The following is an 18,957-nucleotide window of genomic DNA, read 5'->3' on the forward strand; positions in this document are numbered from 1 at the left end:
TCAGCCTATTGCCCCCAAACAATCTGGGTCCTCAATTTTACCCACCTCGGAAGGAGGGAAGGCTGAATCAACCTGAACCTGGTGTGCCTCGAACTGCCAAACTGCAGTCAGCCAGCAGTCAGCAGAAGTAGCCTGCCGTACTGCACTCTAACCATTGTGCCACCGTGGCTCGTCAATCAAATGGTAGTGGAGTGATCGTCCTTAGAAATTGAGGTTCTGAGTCTCAACAGACCTAGAAATATCTGCCCTCAACTCACTAGTTGTCTCCTGATCACCTTCAACCCAGAATTGTCCACAAAGCATCAGTTGTGTACTGATGATCCCATCTCCTCCCCCACCTCTTTGAATGAAACATCATTTATAGGGCTGGCTTTTGAAGGCAATTATGTAATTGCTTCAGACTGGCTGTTTAAGAAGCTCAAGGAATTGGTAGTTTCTCGTTTGAAGACTGCGAAACTTGCAACTGCCATTAAACAATAAGCTCTGGAAGATGGATGTAGATGGATATGCCTATATGGACCCACAAAACAGAAACTTGCCAGCTTCTAAACAGAGCAAAGGTAACAACTTAAACAACTATTTTTTACTGCCCTCTGCATGTGGGCAGTAATTTTTTTAAGGCAATTTAAGAAAATAGCGAAAGTGAATCCAGCCCTTAGGAGTTTTATCTTTTTTATTGTAGAAAAAAAAAGAAAGCCAAGACTGCCTTTCTTAATATCTATAGGTGCATGCAGAAATTTTCTTTTTTCTTTTTCTTTTTCTTTTTTTTGTTCCTGAAGAATACATCTGAAATCTACAGATTAAATTTGCCATTTTGATTGGCGGGCATGGAGAACAACTGAGCTTTTAAACGTTGAAGCAGATTTTTTCATTTCCTGCAATGGGACAAGATCTTGGAGGGATTAAAAAACAGATTTAAAATTTGTGATAATAATGGGGAAGGTTTGATGCTACCCACAATGGAGGAATGGTTGCTGAAGAGGATGGAAAAATTAATTTCTAATGTTCGAATGATGATGGTTAAATTAGCTTCTTTGATCAGAAGAAAAACAGTATCTACATCTGTAAGCTAATTGGAAACCCCTTTTAGACTTTCTGAATGAATTGGAAAAAATATGTTCTTATGATTTATGGTTTTGATGATTAGAAAAAAAAATGGATAATAGAAAACATGAGAGATTTTTTTTTTTGCAATCATGGGTAAACATAATTTTACAATTCTACTTATATTTACTGAAGTTTCTTCTATTTCTTTGTCATTCATTCTTTCTTTCCCTCCTTGCTTCTTCTATTCTTTACCTATGTTATTGTTAAGTACTTTTTAAACTTTGAATAAAATTGTCTTAAAAACTGAAGTTTTTTTTATCGATTGAACTTCCTGTATTCCAACTTTCTATGGTCTAACAACTTTTTGGTGTCTGTTTAGCAGCTCTTCATATAACTTTTTTTTTAAATTTACAAAATGCACTTCAAAAAAATTACTCCTTCCTTATCAGATTTTTTTTTTAATTTAAAATTTTATTTTAACTCAAACATCATCTTTCATCAAACAGTGTGTCGTCTGGGTACAAATATTTTGTGCAAATATTTTATACAATAACAATTGCAATTTACAGTCATATTTATTATTTTATCTAATCTTAACTTAATACTGATCATAATATATAACATACCTAATACTATAAATCCTCTTCTTAACTTATTTAACTTTGTTAAAACATTTTCTCTATTTCACTCCTCTGCTTTTTTCCACTTCTCATATTTATTCTCTAATCATTGATAAAATAGTTCCCATAAATTATAATAATCAAATTGTTCCTTCTCTTTAATTTCAAGTGTTAACCTATTCATTTCTGCACATTCTAATATTTTCCTAATCACATTCTCATCCATAGAGATTTCTTCATTTTTCCAATTTTGTGCAAATGCAATCCTAACTGCAGTTATTATGTGAATTATCAAATATACATTTTCTTTACTGTAAGTTCCTAGCAAAATCCCCAACAAAAATAATTCAGGTTTCAGATAGATATGTGTTGTATCATCTCCTCCAACCATGTACATATTTTTATCCAATATTTTTTGGCTTTTACGCATGTTCACCACATATGATAATACGATTCTGATGTCTGGTGGCATTTCCAACATTTTGCTGTTTTATGTTTTATGTTTCCCTCTTCTCCACCATCTTATGATCTGGTCATATTAGGCAGGAGAAAACATTTAAAAATCAAAGAAGATGGAATACATGTCGATGCCCATATGCTCTAAAGCTTCTAAAGATAAGCATGTTTTCTTCAAGGTTCATCTTTAATTTTATGTTTTAGGAAAGGAGAGAAGACTGACGTGTTTAGTTTCCCACAAGGTTCATATCCTGTCATTTCTTGTTTATAAAACACTGCATTGAGCGGAATAATGCATATTAAACAACTCAATTAAATTTTTTATTAAAATCACAGGCCAGCAAAAGGAGGATGGAATACAAACAATAATTTTAAAAACTAATATATATATACCTCACTATATCTCTTATAATACAAAACACTCTCAACAAACAATTTGAAAAAATATTAAGCCTGGTTTGAGGCACAGGTGGATTTTAATCACTGCTGTGCAAAACCTGGCAAGGTTTATGTCATGGCAGTATTAGTGTCTCCAAGCCACATGGATGTATACAATTGTCCTGTGCATATTTAAAGACTGAGTATTTATAAGATATTGGTGAAATGAGGGCAACATGAATGTCTCTGTTGCGCTGGCACAGGAGGAACAGTTTTTAAAGTTTATTTACAGGTAGTCCTCAACTTACAACAGTTCATTTAGTGATGGTTTGAAGTTGCAACAGCACTGCAAAAAGTGCCTTATGACCATTTTTCGCACTTATGACCATTGAAGCATACACACACCCATGGGCATGTGATTTACACTCGGATGCTGGACAACTGGTTCATATTTATGACGGTTGCAGTTTCCCAGGGTCATGTGATCCCACTTTGTGCCCTTCTAGCAAACAAAGTCAATGGGAAAACCAGATTCACTTTACAACGGTGTTAGTAATTTAACAATTGCAGCAATTCACTTAACCAATGTGGCAAGAAAAGTTGTAAAATGGAGCAAAATCCATTTAATAAATTTCTCAGTTAGCAACATAAATTTGGGGCTCAATTGTGATCGTACGTCAAGGACTGCCTATATTAAATGTATAGGCATCCCATCTCACTGTTACAGTGACTTCGGCCTCTGCTCTATTGTCTCTCTATGTCCAGAGTCATAGTGACATTGCTTTTCTGGGCAGGGAATTTTCTTGCTTCAAGAGCAACCGAAGAGCATGTATTAAGCAACTAGATGGACTTCTACATTTTGTCAGTCTTGTGACAATGGAAGAAGAAACAAAGTGAGGGGAATCCACTAACCATCTTCCTTAACTGTGTGGTTTTTCCTTAACAGCAATGTGCTGAAGCTGCCAAAAAAAAAAGCCAGCACAGTTGTAGGCTGTGTTAAGAGAGGGATAGAATCAAGATCATGTGAAGTGTTAGTATCATTTGATAATGCCTTGGTAAGGTCACACTTGGGATATTGCATCCAGTTTTGGTTGCCACAATGTAAAAAAGATGTGGAGACTTTAAAAAGAGTGCAGAAAAGAGCAACAAAGATGATTAGGGGAATGAAGGCTAAAACATAAAGAACGGTTGCTAGAATTGGACATGTCTAGTTTAATGAAAAAAAGGACTGGGGGGGGGACATGATAGCAGTTTTCCAATATCTCAGGTGTTGCCACAAAGAAGAGGGAGTCAAACTATTCTCCAAAGCACCTGAAGGCAGGACAAGAAGCAAAAGATGGAAACTAATCAAGGAAAGAAGCAACCTAGAACTAAGGAGAAATTTCCTGACAGTTAAAACAATCAGTGGAACGACTTGTGGGTGCTCCAACAAGAGGGGATTTTAAGAAGAGATTCAACAACCATTTGTCTGAAATGGTATAGGGTTTCCTGCCTGAGCAGGGATTGGACTAGAAGACCTCCAAGGTCCCTTCCAACTCTGTTGTTGTACCCTGTCCTGTCCTGTCCTGTCCTGTCCTGTCCTGTCCTGTCCTATCCTATCCTATCCTATCCTATCCTATCCTATCCTATCCTATCCTATCCTATCCTATCCTGACAGCACCATCCACAGGTCTCCTGCCTGGAAGAGAAGATGTCTAGATTTTATGCTAGAAGACTTTCTAGGCTGCTCAAGAACAAATGCAGGGCTGTGCCTCTAGAAAAGATCTCTCACTGAAAAGATTCAAAGCATAGCACCTCGTCCCCATAATGTTCTTTGCTAAGCCTGCACCTGCCTACAATTCCTTCTCTCTACAAAACAACATAGTCAAGGCAGTCTGGTGCCAGCTACACATAAGGAAGCAAAAAGAAACCCCATTCATTGCTCCCACTTGTGGCCAAAGTGGGATTAGCTGCTCTGGAAGAAGTTGAAATGATCCATTGGAAAGACGGTAGGTTGATTATTTTTTGGTCTTTGCAAAAGCTGCTGCCTACTTATCATTCGCCCATTGTCCTAAGTCTTCCCTTAAAGCCTTCCAGAAAACCTTTGGAAAAAGGCAATCGATTTAGCTTCTAGGTGCAAAACTGGGCTGCCACACCTCTCGGTTTTATGTTTCATTTTAACTTTGAAATTGTTCTTTGGTCTTTTATTTTTGGTTCATACGGCTACAATAGGCTTTGCTGAGGAATTAGTTAAACCAAAAGGAAATAGAGGGGAAATGCAAAGCAATCTCTCCTTCAGTATCTTCTGAAAGGAAATGGAAAACTTTTTAAGAAGAGACTGGACAGCCACTTGTCTCAAATTGTATAGGGTCTCCTGCTTGAGAAGGGGGTTGGACAAGAAGACCTCCAAGCAAGGGTGAAATCTACTTACCTTCCCTACCGGTTCAGAACGGTTCAGAATGGTTGAACTGGTTCAACTGTCTACTATTGACCTCACCCCATTCCTAGGAGGTCTGTAAGGGGCATGCGCATAAGAGCACAAGTGTGCCTACTGTTCCTGTCCTATTGTTTCCTTTCGTTATATCCAATTAATATAGTTATTACATACTTATGCTTATATATATGCTTATATATTGTATACAGTGGTGGGGTTCAAGTAATTTAACAACCGGTTCTCTGCCCTAATGATTTCTTCCAATGACCAATCTGAGCAGTCTGCCAAACTGCTCAGAAAGTTAACAACCGGTTCTCCCGAAGTGGTACGAACTGGCTGAATCCCACCACTGATTGTATAGTTATTTCATGCTTATGCTTATATCTACTGTGTGACAAAATAAATAAATAAAATAAATAAAATAAAATAAATAGAAGTGCATGTGCCACTTGCGAGCATGGACCCTCTGCGCATGCGCAGAGGGTAAAAAACAGGTTATTTTCTGGTTAAAGTCAGGAAGTGACGACCAAGCGGGTGGGCAGAGCCTCGCGCTGCCACTGCTACCAGTTCTCCAAACCACCTGCCGCCACAGCTACCAGTTCGGCCGAACCAGTCCGAACCGATAACATTTCACCCCTGCCTCCAAGGTCCCTTCCAGCTCTATTCTGATCGAAAGGATTGAAGAATGATGGACCCCGTTCTGTAACTCTGCCGTTATACCACACAATATAACAAGAGGAGCAGAATTTGTAGTGCAGCTAAACAATGCCACTTCCATAATTTTTTTCAAGACAAGTTCCTGTGGTCACCTGTGGCATCTGCTTTACTTCCCCATCTAATGTCGCTGTGAGGAAGGTTGGGCTGAAAGAGTGAGCCTGACCCTCAAATTGTGAGTGTAAACCTCGGCCTAATCCCAATATTTTAATACCCCACAACACAGTTATGGAAGCTGGTGGAGGGATGGAAGGTTAAACTCTATGATTAATATCCACAGGTTGTTCCTTTAATCTCTGCTGCAAGATTGTGCTTGGCATTTCGGTGGCGGGAAATGTAGCTCTGGCTGTGCTTTTGATTCTTCTCGTGCGCGGAGGTAAGACAAGTTCTGCAGTCTTCTCTTAGCTTGTTATGCTTTTTTCATGCAGTAATGCATAGTTGCAGGAATACACAGAACCAGGAGTGGGCTTCAGATCCTTTAGCAATGGATTTGCAGCCCCGTTGCTGAGTGGACGTGGCCTTGGTGGGCGTGGTCTAGTCGGCCCTCTGCACCACGGCGGGGGGGCTTTTTCACCCTCCCCAGGCTCCGGAGGCTTTCCTCGAGCCTCCAGAAGGGCGAAAATTGCTTCCCCCAGTGTTGTGACTCCGCCCCCCCGGGCCCATTTCCAGACTTATGGAACCTCCAGTAGGCCCATTTTTTGCCCTCCCAGACCGCCTGTGCGGCTCCTGCACTTACCTGGAATGATGAACAGACTGTGTGGAGACTCCTGGGAGGGGAGGGGCAGGGTGGGCGTGGCCAGCCAGGGGTGGCATTTGGGGGTTCGTCAGACCCCAGTGATCCTTGGCTAGAGGATCACTCAAACCCTGCCCAACCCCCAGGAGCCCATCCCTGCACAGAACCATATTCACACCCAAAATATTTTTTTTTGTTTGTTTAATTATTAAATTCAGAAACCATCCATCTCCCTCAGAGGGACCCTGGGCAGCACACAAATCAAATATTAAAACATAAAAATGGTATATAAAGTGTTTAAAAGAGGCAAGGATAAATAAAATTCAACATTAAAAATTAATCAAAAGGAGAGGGGAGAACATTCAGGGTGCTAATCCATGGCTGTGTACTCCACTCACTATACTCCAGGCAAAGCCCTCAGAGCCATGTTTTACACCTGTCCGAAAGGCCAGGAGAGCGGGGGGGGGGCAGCCTCACCTCTGTGGGAAGGTAGGATGTTCCAAAAGGTGGGGACAACAGCAGAGAAATCTCTCTTCCTGGGTCCCACCAGTCAGAATTGTTTGATGAGGTCCACAACATGTCTTCCCTGCTTTGATCAAGTGGGGCAGGCTGATGTACTAGGGCCGTGATGGCTAACCTATGGCATACATGCCACAGGTAGTACGCAGAACCATATCTGTGGGCACACGAACGTTGCCTAGCTCAGTTCCAGTGCGCATACTCGTGCCAGCCAGCTGATTTTCGGGCCTTCCGGGCCCACCGGAAATTAGGAAATGGGCCGTTTCCAGCACCTGGAGGGCCACCAGGGGTGGGTGGGGAGGGCCATTTTCGCCCTCCCCAGGCTCCAAGAAAGTTTCTGGAGCCAGGGGAAGGTGAAAAACAGGCCTACAAGGCCCACTGGTAACCTTTTCGCCATTGTGTGCCAAAAGAGGGAGGACCGTGGGAGGTTTGCATGCAGGGGGTGGGGCACAGGGGGCCATTGAATTATGGGTGTTGGCACACACATGTGTGACCCCCCCACACTCCCCCAGCTTTTGGCATGCAACGGCAAAAGGTTAGCCATCAGTGTACTAGGACAAAGATGATACTGTAGGTAGGCTGATCCCCTGCCATACAGGGCTTTAAAAGTTATAACCAATGTCTTGAATTGGACCAGAAAGCAAACTGGCATCCAATGCAGCTTATGTAGGAAAGGTGTTACATGCCATGTTCTTTGGGTGCCCAAGTTTCCCTGCATGGCCGCCTTCTGTACCAGCTGAAGCTTCTAGATACTTTTCAAGAGTAGCAGTAGCCCCATGTAGAGCATATTGCAATAGTCTAAACTATAGGATGACCATGGCACGAGTGACCGAGCAATTAATAACTTGAATTGGTGAATTGGGCTCACTGGTGAGGAAATCCTTTGAAATGACTGAATCTGAGACAAAACTACTGACCTTGCCGATCAGAAAGGTCGGCAGTTCGGCGGTTCAAATCCCAGGTTTCCTGCGTGAGCAGGGGGTTGGACTAGATGACCTCTAGGGTCCCTTCCAATTCTTTTACTGTTACCGTTAACGTCTTGATATTTTGCTCTTATTCATAGGGACTTTGTTTCTTAAAATAACTCAGAATAGCAATAGAAAACTAACGGGGTTTTCTACTTTCCTGAGCCGCTTGTGAACCAGTATAAAACAGATGGTGGTGTTGGATGTCATTAAACTCAAATTATTTTTTCAAGATTTCCAGGTTTCAAAACCTGAACCTTACCAGATCCGCAGCTGTATGCTCAACTGTATTCCTTGTCGATCTGCTACAAACAGCATAACAGGTAAACTCCAACTGCTCTAGCATTGAGCAACATAGTTATTCCCCTTTGTGGTTTCAAAGACCTTCAAGAGGTGGTGGAAAAGCTCACCCACTGATGAGCTGTTTTCAGAAACAGACTTTGCCCCGGCGACAGGATGTTCCAGTGTCCTTTGAAGCTCCGCGGTGGTCATTTTGGTTTCCTAGTGCAGCAGGGAAATAAGAGGATAGGATAGCCAAGGTTTCTATGGGTGAAATAAGGGGATGGGATAGCCAAGGTTTCTATGGGTGAAGCCTGAGGGAAATAAGGGGATGGGATAGCCAAGGTTTCTATGGGTGAAGCCTGAGGGAAATAAGGGGATGGGATAGCCAAGGTTTCTATGGGTGAAGCCTGAGGGAAATAAGGGGATGGGATAGCCAAGGTTTCTATGGGTGAAGCCTGAGGGAAATAAGGGGATGGGATAGCCAAGGTTTCTATGGGTGAAGCCTGAGGGAAATAAGGGGATGGGATAGCAGAGGTATTTGTGTGCCAAGTCTGAGGGAAATAAGGAGGTAGGATAGGAGAGGTATCCATGGGGCTAGCATAAGGATAGGATAGGAGGATAGGATAGGAGGATAGGATAGGAGAGGCTTTAGTGAGGCAAGCCTGAGGAAAAGAAGAGTTTGAGTGAAAGAGGCAAGCAGAGGAAACAACGAAGGAGCAGAGGCTGTGGAAGGAGAGTCCAGAAGGCAGTTCAAGAGAGAGTGAAGAGAGAGAGAGAAAGAGGAAGAAGGTCCATCCAGCCACCTGAATACCACCCCATCACGTGACCTGCCTGCTGAAGAAAATACTAACCATCACCCTACCGCATGACCTGCCTGCTCAGAGGAGGTTGACCACCACCCCAACACATGACCCCGGCAAGCAGAGGTGCATCAGAGAGGGACCAGGGTGGACTGGCAGCCATACAAAGAGGGCCAGGAGAACCCAGACTCCAGCGACCCTTACAAGGGTTAGCTCTACACTAGCAAAAGGGGCACTGGAGTGCAAAATAAAATGCGTAGCTTCTTCTCCAAAAACACTACATTACTAACCAGAGCATATAAAACATTTGCTAGACCAATTCTTGAATACAGCTCGACTGTCTGGAACCCATACCATATTTCTGACATCAATACAATTGAACGTGTCCAGAAATATTTTACAAGAAGGGTTCTCCACTCCTCCGAATACAACAAAATACCTTATGCCACCAGACTTGAAATCCTGGGTTTAGAAAATTTAGAACTACGCCACCTTCGAAATGATCTGAGTTTAACTCATAAAATCATCTATTGCAATGTCCTTCCTGTCGAAGACTACTTCAGCTTCAATTGCAACAATACATGAGCACACAATAGATTTAAGCTTAATGTTAACTGATCCAATCTTGATTGCAGAAAATATGACTTCAGTAACTGAGTTGTTAATGCTTGGAATAAACTACCTGATTCTGTGGTCTCTTCCCAAAATCCTCAAAGCTTCAACCAAAAAGTATCTACAATTGACCTCACCCCATTCCTAAGAGGTCTATAAGGGGCGTGCATAAGAGCACAAACGTGCCTACTGTTCCTGTCCTATTGTTTCCTTTTGTTATATCCAATTAATATAGTTATTACATACTCATACTTATATATATGCTTATATATTGTATAGTAATTTCATGCTTATGCTTATATCTACTGTGTGACAAAATAAATAAATAAAATAAATAAATAAATGTTGCTCAATGATGAAAACCTTTTGGGGGAAGGAAGATAACAACTACAAAAGGGATACCAGGCCCTTTTGCAGTTATTATGCTTTCCTCTGGCAGTATGCATTGCTGAAGAAGTTGGCCATTCAGTTGCAACAGGAACTAAGGACGACGATAACAGGAATTTAACAGGAATGTGAGCTGTGTTTAAAACAATAACAGAGTTGGAAGGGACCTTGGAGGTCTTCTAGTCCAACCCCCTGCTCAGGCAGGAAACCCTACACCACTTCAGACAAATGATTGTCCAATCTCTTCTTAAAAATTTCCAGTGTTGCAACTTCACAACTTCTGGAAGCAAGTCATTCCACTGATTAATTGTTCTAACTGTCAGGAAATCTCTTCTTAGTTCTAGGTTGCTTCTCTCCTTGATTACTTTCCCTCCATTGCTTCTTTCTACAATCTATTTTATGCAGCAATTCTTACAAATGTGTAGACCAATCTATAAATATGCATTCAATCACCTTGAGCATGAAGGAATAGCCTATTCCTTTTGTCAATGTTTTTTAACAATGTTACCTAATTTTAATTTCACTCTGATCGCCTAATGTATGAGTATATGTATGACTATAACTTGTTGCTGGCAATCCTTATGATTTATATTGATATATTGACCATCAATTGTGTTGTAAATGTTGTACCTTGATGAAGGTATCTTTTCTTTTATGTACACTGAGAGCATATGCACCAAGACAAATTCCTTGTGTGTCCAATCACACTTGGCCAATAAAATTCTATTCTATTCTAATGAAATATGGGAAGATGTTGTGGTTCTCCTGCCTAGTCTTTCTTGTCCATTTACATTTTATTAAAAGTATTGTAAAATACAAAATAGAAAAGTAAATAAGAGGACAATGAGGAGGAAGGGGAGAAGGGGAAGAAAAGTGAGAAAAGATAGGGAAAGAAAAAGAAAAAAACCCGTTGATATCTGAATCTCTCTGTCACAGTAGAATAAGGCATTAACAACAGATCATAACTTTTTGGTCTTCCATAATAGTATGAATAAGTCATTTCTATAAAGATCTAGCAATCTAATCTGTAAAACCCAAAATCAAAGTTTCATTCTTTTCCACATGAAGCACAAAGTTCAGAAGCGGTTTCCATGTGGAAACAAAAGTAAAAGGTAAAGGTTCCCCTTGTACATATGTGCTAGTTGTTCCCGACTCTAGGGGGCGGTGCTCATCTCCGTTCCAAAGCCAAAGAGCCAGCGCTGTCCAAAGACGTCTCCGTGGTCATGTGGCTGGCATGGCTAAAGGCCAAAGGCGCACGGAACGCTGTTACCTTCCCACCAAAGGTAGTCCATATTTTTCTATTTGCATTTTTTACGTGCTTTCAAACTGCTAGGTTGCCATTACATAACGCTAGGGACTTGAACCACTGAACTGCCAACCTTCTGATCGACAAGCTCAGTGTCTTAGCCATTGAGCCACTGCGTTCCCTGGAAACAAAAGTATTTATGTTCTTTTCTTTAATCAAGATAGTGAGTTTTGCCATTTCAGCCAGCCCTGTCCGTCCATTTTTGCGCATTTCAATAGTCTTGCTGCTGCCAACATATATAGTAACAAAATTCCCCCAAAAAAATTCTCCAGTTCTTTTTCCATTAGACCAAAAAGAAAAAGTTCTGGTTTCATTTTTATCTCCCTTTTCAGAATTTTCTGTATTAAAATATGAATCATAGTCCAGATTTTTTTTTTTGCTTTGTCACATGTCGACCATAGATGATTTTTTTTTTTTTAAAAGTCCCTTCTTTGTTTTTACACTTCCAACATACATTTGACAAATGCTGGAAATGTAAAAACAAAGAAAGGACTTTTTAACCATCTATGGTCGACATGTGACAAAGCAAAAGAAAAAAAGGGTGGGGTTTTTTTGCCTAGTCTTTCTTTCTGAGCTAAGAAAATAAGTTTTTCCCTCCCTTTAGGCACAATCCAGCAGAAAATAAAATGCTTTCTTCAGGAATCAAGGGGAGAGCTATCTATCAGAGGTTTCCAGAGGAGGCCAGTTTGAGGAAGATCTATTTCAAGCCTGTGAGAATCAAAAAATATAGCCTATTGATCTATTAGATTCAGTAAGTCCTATGGATAATAGCAAGCCCCAGAAGAAAGAGATATGAACCAAAGTTTTCAGCTAGGATGGTTTCAAAATGTACCAGAACTATTTGTAATTCTGCTGAGCGGTTGCTAACTGTGAAACATGTTTTTGCAAAGTATGCACTTGTATGGATACATTAAAAACAGGAAAAATGAAACTGTTGGAAATGAGGAACTGAAAGTAATGTACACAGGTGTTTATGGAAAGTGACAGTTAGTGAAGTTGTGAAAGGTGTATGTGGTTAGAAGAAGAGTATAAAGGATAGGGTTAGAGATCAGCTCAGAGCCATTTGATTTAAAGCAGTCCTTGTAGGATCTGCTGTATATCATTGGACCCCATTGCAATGGCTTGTTAATACAATGCTATTCTAATATATAATATTGGCATTGCTATTAATGCTACTATAATAGTAATGCCAATGTTAGTATATCTTTTATATCTATTCATTTCTTATGTTCCAAATTATTAGAAACAATAAATCTCTGCTCTTAAGGTAAGAATTATTGCTACTGCTGTCTTTGTTATTGGAATTTTCTTATGACAAGCCCATCCCCAAAAGTAAAGAATTGGAAAAGCAAAGCGATGCACTTGATGAACAAAAGAAACGCGCGCCTTCCAGTGAGACAATATCAGCCACCTGAGAATGATTGTACATTAAAAAACACAGCTGCGTAGCTCAAGACTCCTCATAATAAGTTCATGTCTTGAATTTGAACCAAATTCAAAATGAGACCTGCATTTTTAGAGGAATGGTTTAAAAACACCCTGGATAGGTGTGTAGCAGTGGTGAAATCTGAACCAATTTGCTACAGGTTCGCTGGCCACGCAAGCGCCATATGCACCCTGTGTGCGCACATGCGCAGTATGCACCAAATGTGCGCTGCACGCATGTATGCATGCGCAGTGTGCGCCAAAAGGAGGCTTGGGAAGGTAAGTAGAACAGCGAGGGCAGGGCATCAGCTGTGCCGTGCAATTTAGCTTTGCTAGAAAGCAGGATCATCAGAAATACCAGTTCAGAGGAATTGGTAGCTTTTTTAAGCTACCGGTTCAACTGAACCGGTAGCTTTTTAAATTACCGGTTCAATTGAACTGGTAGCTTTTTTTAACTACTGGTTCGCCCGAATAGGTAGCTTTTTTTTTACTATTGGTTCACTTGAACTGGTAGTTTGTATCACTACCGGTTCGCCCGAACTGGAGCAAACCAGTAACATTTCACTCCTGGTTCATAGGCACTAACACAAGTGAAGCAGTTTCCCCAAGTACCATATCCCTTCTGCCTAAATTTCAGAATATCTGAATGGGGTTAGTCCTTTAGATGAAACATTCATACATGGGGAGCTATATACTCCACCTCCTCCTCCTCCTGCTGAATGGAGACATGCTTTCCTATCCTGGAAGAAGGGCAAAGAGGACCTCCTTTCTCCAAGATAAGAATTTTTAACCAATGTCTATGGAGATTCTCAGTCATCCAGGTCATGGTTGTCCCAAAGGTGCTTTTTCAGGAGGCAGTTGGACTTTCTGGGGTTTTTTTTGAAGGCGTTTTACTTCTTATACAAGAAGCTTTTTCTGCTCTGAGGAGAAAGAAAATCCAGAAAGTCCAATTGCCTCTTGAAAAAGTTCTAAACCAATACTTCAGGGCTGTTGTGCTTCAGCAGATTCTAGAATGGAAACCAGAAAAATAAAGGACTGAAGGATTTAAACTTTAATACAGGTAGTACTCAACTTACAGCCCGGACTGAGCCCAAAATGCCCGTTGCTAAGCAAGGCAATTATTAAGTTAGGTGTCAGCGTTCCAGAAAAACCCTTCGCTAAGTAAAAACAAAGCAAGCATCTTTCAAAGTTCTTTTACTAGGATAGGTAAACTGGCACATCTGGGAAAATCAGAATCTGAGAGATCCGGGTTTTCCCTCAGTAAATCAAAACCCCCAAAACTACCCCGACTCCTTTTGCCAATCACATGCTCCATCTCGAGACATCACTCCGACCACAGCTTCTCCAGATACAGGACCGGCCTGACCTTGACCCGCAGGAAGAATGCTATTATATCTAATGGCAAACCCTCTACCAAATCCCCCCTCCTGAGAAAGTGACAGCACGGAAGCTTCCGGCCTAGTATGGCTTCCAAAGCTGACATTAATCATGTCCCATGGCCAGTGTGGACCACTGACACTCTTCTTTATTAATTCTTTGTTTTCTTTCCTAGGATATAGCTTCTTTTCCAAGGGGGGACGCCTGTCAGGCCTGGAAACCATACTAGACTTTAGGATTCCAGACGCTGCCACATTTTTCCCCTGAGGGGAAGAAGGAGGGCTGAGGGGTATGGTAACATTCTTCAAGCGGTCAAGGTCGGTTGGTGTTCACATCTGCAGGAGGAGTGGCGAGAAGATATTCGAATGAATTGGGAAAATGTGGGACCATGTGACCAGCAAAGGGGTCAGGGGGATGGGACTCTTGGGGTTTGTATAACTGGGAAAAGAATCTGGAAGTTCAGTTTTGGAATTTCACTCATCGTGTGCCAGTTTCCTCATGCTAGTAAAGAATCTGAAAGACAATGGCTTCTAGGTTTTTTTTATGCAGAAGAGGTTTTTCTGGAACCTTGGCATTGACCTTTTTTGCCATGGCTGTTGCAGTTAAGCGAATCATGTGTTTGTTAAGCGGATCTGGCTTCCCCCATTTACTTTGCTTGTCAGAAGCTCCTTAGGAAAGTTGCAGATGACAATTCCAAGACCCCAAGATGTTGCATCCATCATAAATACATCCCAGTTATCAAGTGCCCAAATTCTGATCATGACACTGCGCAGATGCTGCAATGGTCATAAGTGTGAGAACCAGTCATAAATCATTTTTTCCAGTGCCGTCACTAAACAAATGATTCTAAGTTGAGAACTACCTAGGGAGGCAACGAAGAGAACATGTGGAAGGACAAGTTTACGTGGCACGGAGTTCAACGCACCAAAACTAGCAATCATTAATTTGGACAAGAGAGAATTAGAGGAAAAGAAGTCGGAGCAAAGCTAAAGTTTTAATCAAACCTCACTTTTACAGAGAAATGGAAGGAAAAGGATATCTGTTAAAGACAAACATCTTGTTAAATCAGAATTTATGGAGATTTTACACGAGAGCCATTTTGTGCACAATATAGGCAAATATTATGTAAATTATGCAAACTGTAGCTTAATTATGCAAGATGACTTTGTAAATTATTTTAAATTACTAATTTTTATTTATTTATTTATTTTATTTGCATTTATATCCCGCCCTTCTCCGAAGACTCATGGCGGCTTACACTATGTCAAGCAATAGTCTTCATCCATTTGTATATTATATACAAAGTCAATTTATTGCCCCCAACAATCTGGGTCCTCATTTTACCTACCTTATAAAGGATGGAAGGCTGAGTCAACCTTGGGCCTGGTGGGACTTGAACCTGCAGTAATTGCAAGCAGCTGCTGTTAATAACAGACTGCATTAGTCTGTTGAGCCACCAGAGGCCCTTTTTTGCATCACCCAGGTAACTTTTATATAAAATATGAAGTCTAGGTTTTTTTCTATTGCATCCAGAGATAGGGTGTATGTAAAGCAGGCTTATTGTATATAATTTAACAAAAACTATTCTGAAAAGACATACAGTAATTCCTTGACGCAATTGCTATTTTTCCCAGACAGATTTATCTTATTACTTCCAGTTCTTCCAAGGTTTGGGGTCAGAAAGCCTTACTCCTTGGCAAAATTAGCCAACTTTTTTTTTTAATTCATGACATAAGAAAAACTAGATGGCATGCAAAGGATGGTAATTCCTTCTTCCCAAAACTGTTTTCTTTCTTTCAAACAGCAAACCTGACTCTGGATCCAAGCACAGCTCACCCCCACCTCCACGTATCTCCAGATTTGAAAAGCGTGAGATGGAAAGCTATGAAACAGCAAGTGAATGGCAGTCCTCTGAGATACGAACTTTTGGCCAGCGTCCTAAGCCACGAGAGCTTTAGCTCTGGGAAGCTTTGCTGGGAGGTGGAGGTGGTAGCAGAAGGAAACTGGTGGGGGGTGGGAATTGTTAGGGAGTCTGCAAACCAGAATGGGCCCATTGTTCTTGAGCCAAATGGAGGTTACTGGGGAGTGCAGCGAATTGAAGGGCAGCACCAAGCCATCACTCATCCCAGGACAGATTTGTCACTGAGTCATTCGCCGAGAAGGATCCGAGTTTCTCTGGACTATTCACAAGGCCTCATAGCATTCTTTGATGGCGACACGAATGCTGAACTCTTCACTTTTCCTAAAGCAAATTTTGCTGGAGAGAAGATTCACGCTTGGTTCTTGATCCATAAGTGGAATGGACAGCTTCTCCTCCATCCATGAGATGGTGGAGCAAAGGGGTCATCACACTGAAGATCTTCAGACTATCTGCCTTCAGCTCTCCTCCACTCCTTGTGTTTTTCCATGCACACCATTGTCATGGGTGTCTTTGACTTCCTTTGATCTTCCTGCATTATCTTCTAAATAAAAGGTCTCCTTCTATTTCACCTGCCTCTTGTTTCCAAATGCCACCCTTAGCCCTCTAACCAGAGTCAAATATTAAGGGATGAAAAAAAATCACAGATTTTTTTCAGACATTCAAGTAACAAAAAACAGCAGATCCACAGAGATTAAAACACAGGGGGAAACTGTTATTTCTGGGAAAGACCATCAAAGGATAATTCTAGGACCAGTAGGATATTTTTAAAAGAAAGGGGATGTTATAAGAGAGGACCACACCAATGTGCTTCCATGAGTCACATGGGTATGGAAGCATCTTAGATGCTTTTTAAGTCTTGACACAATGCTCTCTTCACTTTCTGAGGGCCACCTCCTGCATGTTCTTTCTTCCACTAATCTCTGAATTAGGGGCTCAGCAAGGCATTTGCTGAATTCCTCCTTCAGTCCTTTTTGATATTACTCCTCAGCCAAAAGAGAAGAAAAAACTGACCCCACTGGCCAATTATCTAACATTCAGAAACTCAAAGGAAAAGGGGTAAAATCATGCCTCATTTTTAGCAAGTTGTAGAAAGCTAACCATGTGTTTTTAGCAATAACTTATGATTATAAAACTCTGTCTTAGCATGACTCAAGTTGTTTACTGTGAATTGGAAGAAGGAACTTCATGACCATCTGGAATTCACCCATTAGGAATAATGCCAACTGATGAAATCTATAAGCCCTGAAACTACATTTCGGTGGGCAAAGAGTAGATGAAACTGAGATCTCTAATAATTTGGAATCTGGAGACAAAAATCACTTTTTCCTGTCTTCTCTGGGAAACCCAAAGTCAGGTAAGTCTGGAAATTGTTGTAGACTCATTGGAAGACACTCTCTTTTGTTTCCCTAATTAACTTGTCAAAGCGTGTTAGACTGTTATTATCATTCTATATGGAATTTCCTGACACAATTCTATACATTAATCACTCATTGCTTCGGTGAGGTGTATTTACACCATAGTCAGCAAAAGCCCTTGGTTCTTTGGTATAGACCGGGGTGTCAAACTGGATTTCTTCGAGGGCCAGATCAGCATTGTACTTCTCTGCAAGCCCAGGAGGCGGAGGGGGGGGCAGGGAGTGGAGGGGATGGGACGGATGCCTCCTGTAGCATCCTGCCAGCCAAAATGGGGCATAGGGGGGTGCGGCCCGCCCACCTCTAATTTTTGGCCTCCATGGCTTCCTGCATCACATTCCTGGCTGAAAATGGAACGCACTGAGGCCCAGCGAGGCTCCTGTGCGGCCTATTTTCAGCCTCCCCGGCCTCCGGCAGCACTCTCCAGGCCAAAAACCGGCTGGGAGTGGCTGCACGCAGATCCCCTGCGGCCCATTTTGGATGGCAGAGGAACCATGGGCCGGTCCTTTGATATTTCCAGGCCAGCCCTGTGGGCCAGATTTAAGCACTCGGCAGGCCAGATCCAGCCCACGGGCCTTGAGTTTGACACCCCGGGTGTCACCCTGTTCTTCTCATAGGTGCCCAAACACAGTTAAAGTGTTCCCAGACTCTCATAATCAGAGTTTAATCATAGGAACTTTAAAATCTTCTCCATCTGTAGCTATTTCTTTGCTCCTGTCAAGTTCCAACTTTCATGGAGTCTCTTGCTGGGGAAGACAGACGTCTGCCCAGACACACTGTTTGGCTGGTTCAGATGCACCATTGCAATTGTGAACACTTCATTCATGTTTCCTATACTGAATTTAAGAAAAAAAAATTCCACGTTGCGTAAAACTCCTGAATAGAATTCCTTGGTTATAAGTGGAAGGCCATCAGGCCAAATGGCTTTAAAACAGATTAGGCAAATTCCATGAGCAGGATAGTCAAACAGAACTATCGTATTGTCTAGGGGTTAAGATGTTGGATGAGGAGCAGGGAAACCCAGGTACTAGCTCCCACTCAATCATGGAAGTTCCTTGGAGAACTTTGAGCCATTCATTCTCCCTCAGGCCAAACTACCTCACAGGATTGTTGTGACAGGAGGAGGAAACACTAAGTAGGTCATTTTAGGCTTCTGTTACAAAACGCAAAATAACGGTGACATAAATTATAAAATAGACCTTAGAATGTTAGTTCGTGAGCCACCCCCTAATGGCCTCGGTGGGAAATCAGCTGTTAAACGATATCACTGCTGATTGTCTCCCCTTCTCCTTCTCCTCCTCCTCCTCTTTCTCCTCCTTCTCCTCCCTTCCCCCACTTTTTCCTTCCAGGTCAAGAGGGTGAGTGGACTAAAAATATAGGTGGGACATAGGTAACTATGTGGAACCACGATAAACACCTCCATTCTAAAATCGATCGTTCTGTTTTTCCCTCTTACTTTAAAATTTGGCCTTCAGAGTTGATATGCAACTTGGATTTGGAGAGATAGAAACAAAATGAGTGAAACCCAAATATTTAATTCCCAATGAAATATGGTCTCTCATTTCTAATGACAGGAGAAGAGCCTGATGG

The 18,957-nt window shown here is 41.6% G+C and overlaps 1 protein-coding gene across 3 annotated transcripts; it reads left to right on the top strand.

The window, feature by feature from the left end:
• The first annotated feature begins 53 nt into the window (after positions 1-53).
• Positions 54-16,518, top strand: LOC131191684 (E3 ubiquitin-protein ligase TRIM15-like). 3 transcript variants are annotated; one of them, XM_058170076.1, is made up of 5 exons: positions 72-560; positions 2,210-4,489; positions 5,909-6,004; positions 8,079-8,168; positions 15,839-16,518. In XM_058170076.1, exons 2-5 carry the CDS (start codon positions 4,471-4,473, stop codon positions 16,357-16,359), a joined length of 726 nt encoding a protein of 241 aa, XP_058026059.1. In that variant the 5' UTR covers positions 72-560; positions 2,210-4,470; the 3' UTR covers positions 16,360-16,518. The 3 variants fall into 3 exon arrangements, with proteins under 3 accessions (XP_058026060.1, XP_058026059.1, XP_058026058.1); XM_058170077.1 differs by lacking the exons at positions 2,210-4,489; positions 15,839-16,518 and adding an exon at positions 14,210-15,474 and having other exon boundaries at positions 54-560; XM_058170075.1 differs by lacking the exon at positions 2,210-4,489 and having other exon boundaries at positions 78-560.
• The last annotated feature ends 2,439 nt before the right edge of the window (positions 16,519-18,957 follow it).

The sequence above is a fragment of the Ahaetulla prasina genome, chromosome 2, assembly GCF_028640845.1.
Source record: "Ahaetulla prasina isolate Xishuangbanna chromosome 2, ASM2864084v1, whole genome shotgun sequence".
In the NCBI taxonomy this organism is placed as follows: Eukaryota; Metazoa; Chordata; class Lepidosauria; order Squamata; family Colubridae; genus Ahaetulla; species Ahaetulla prasina.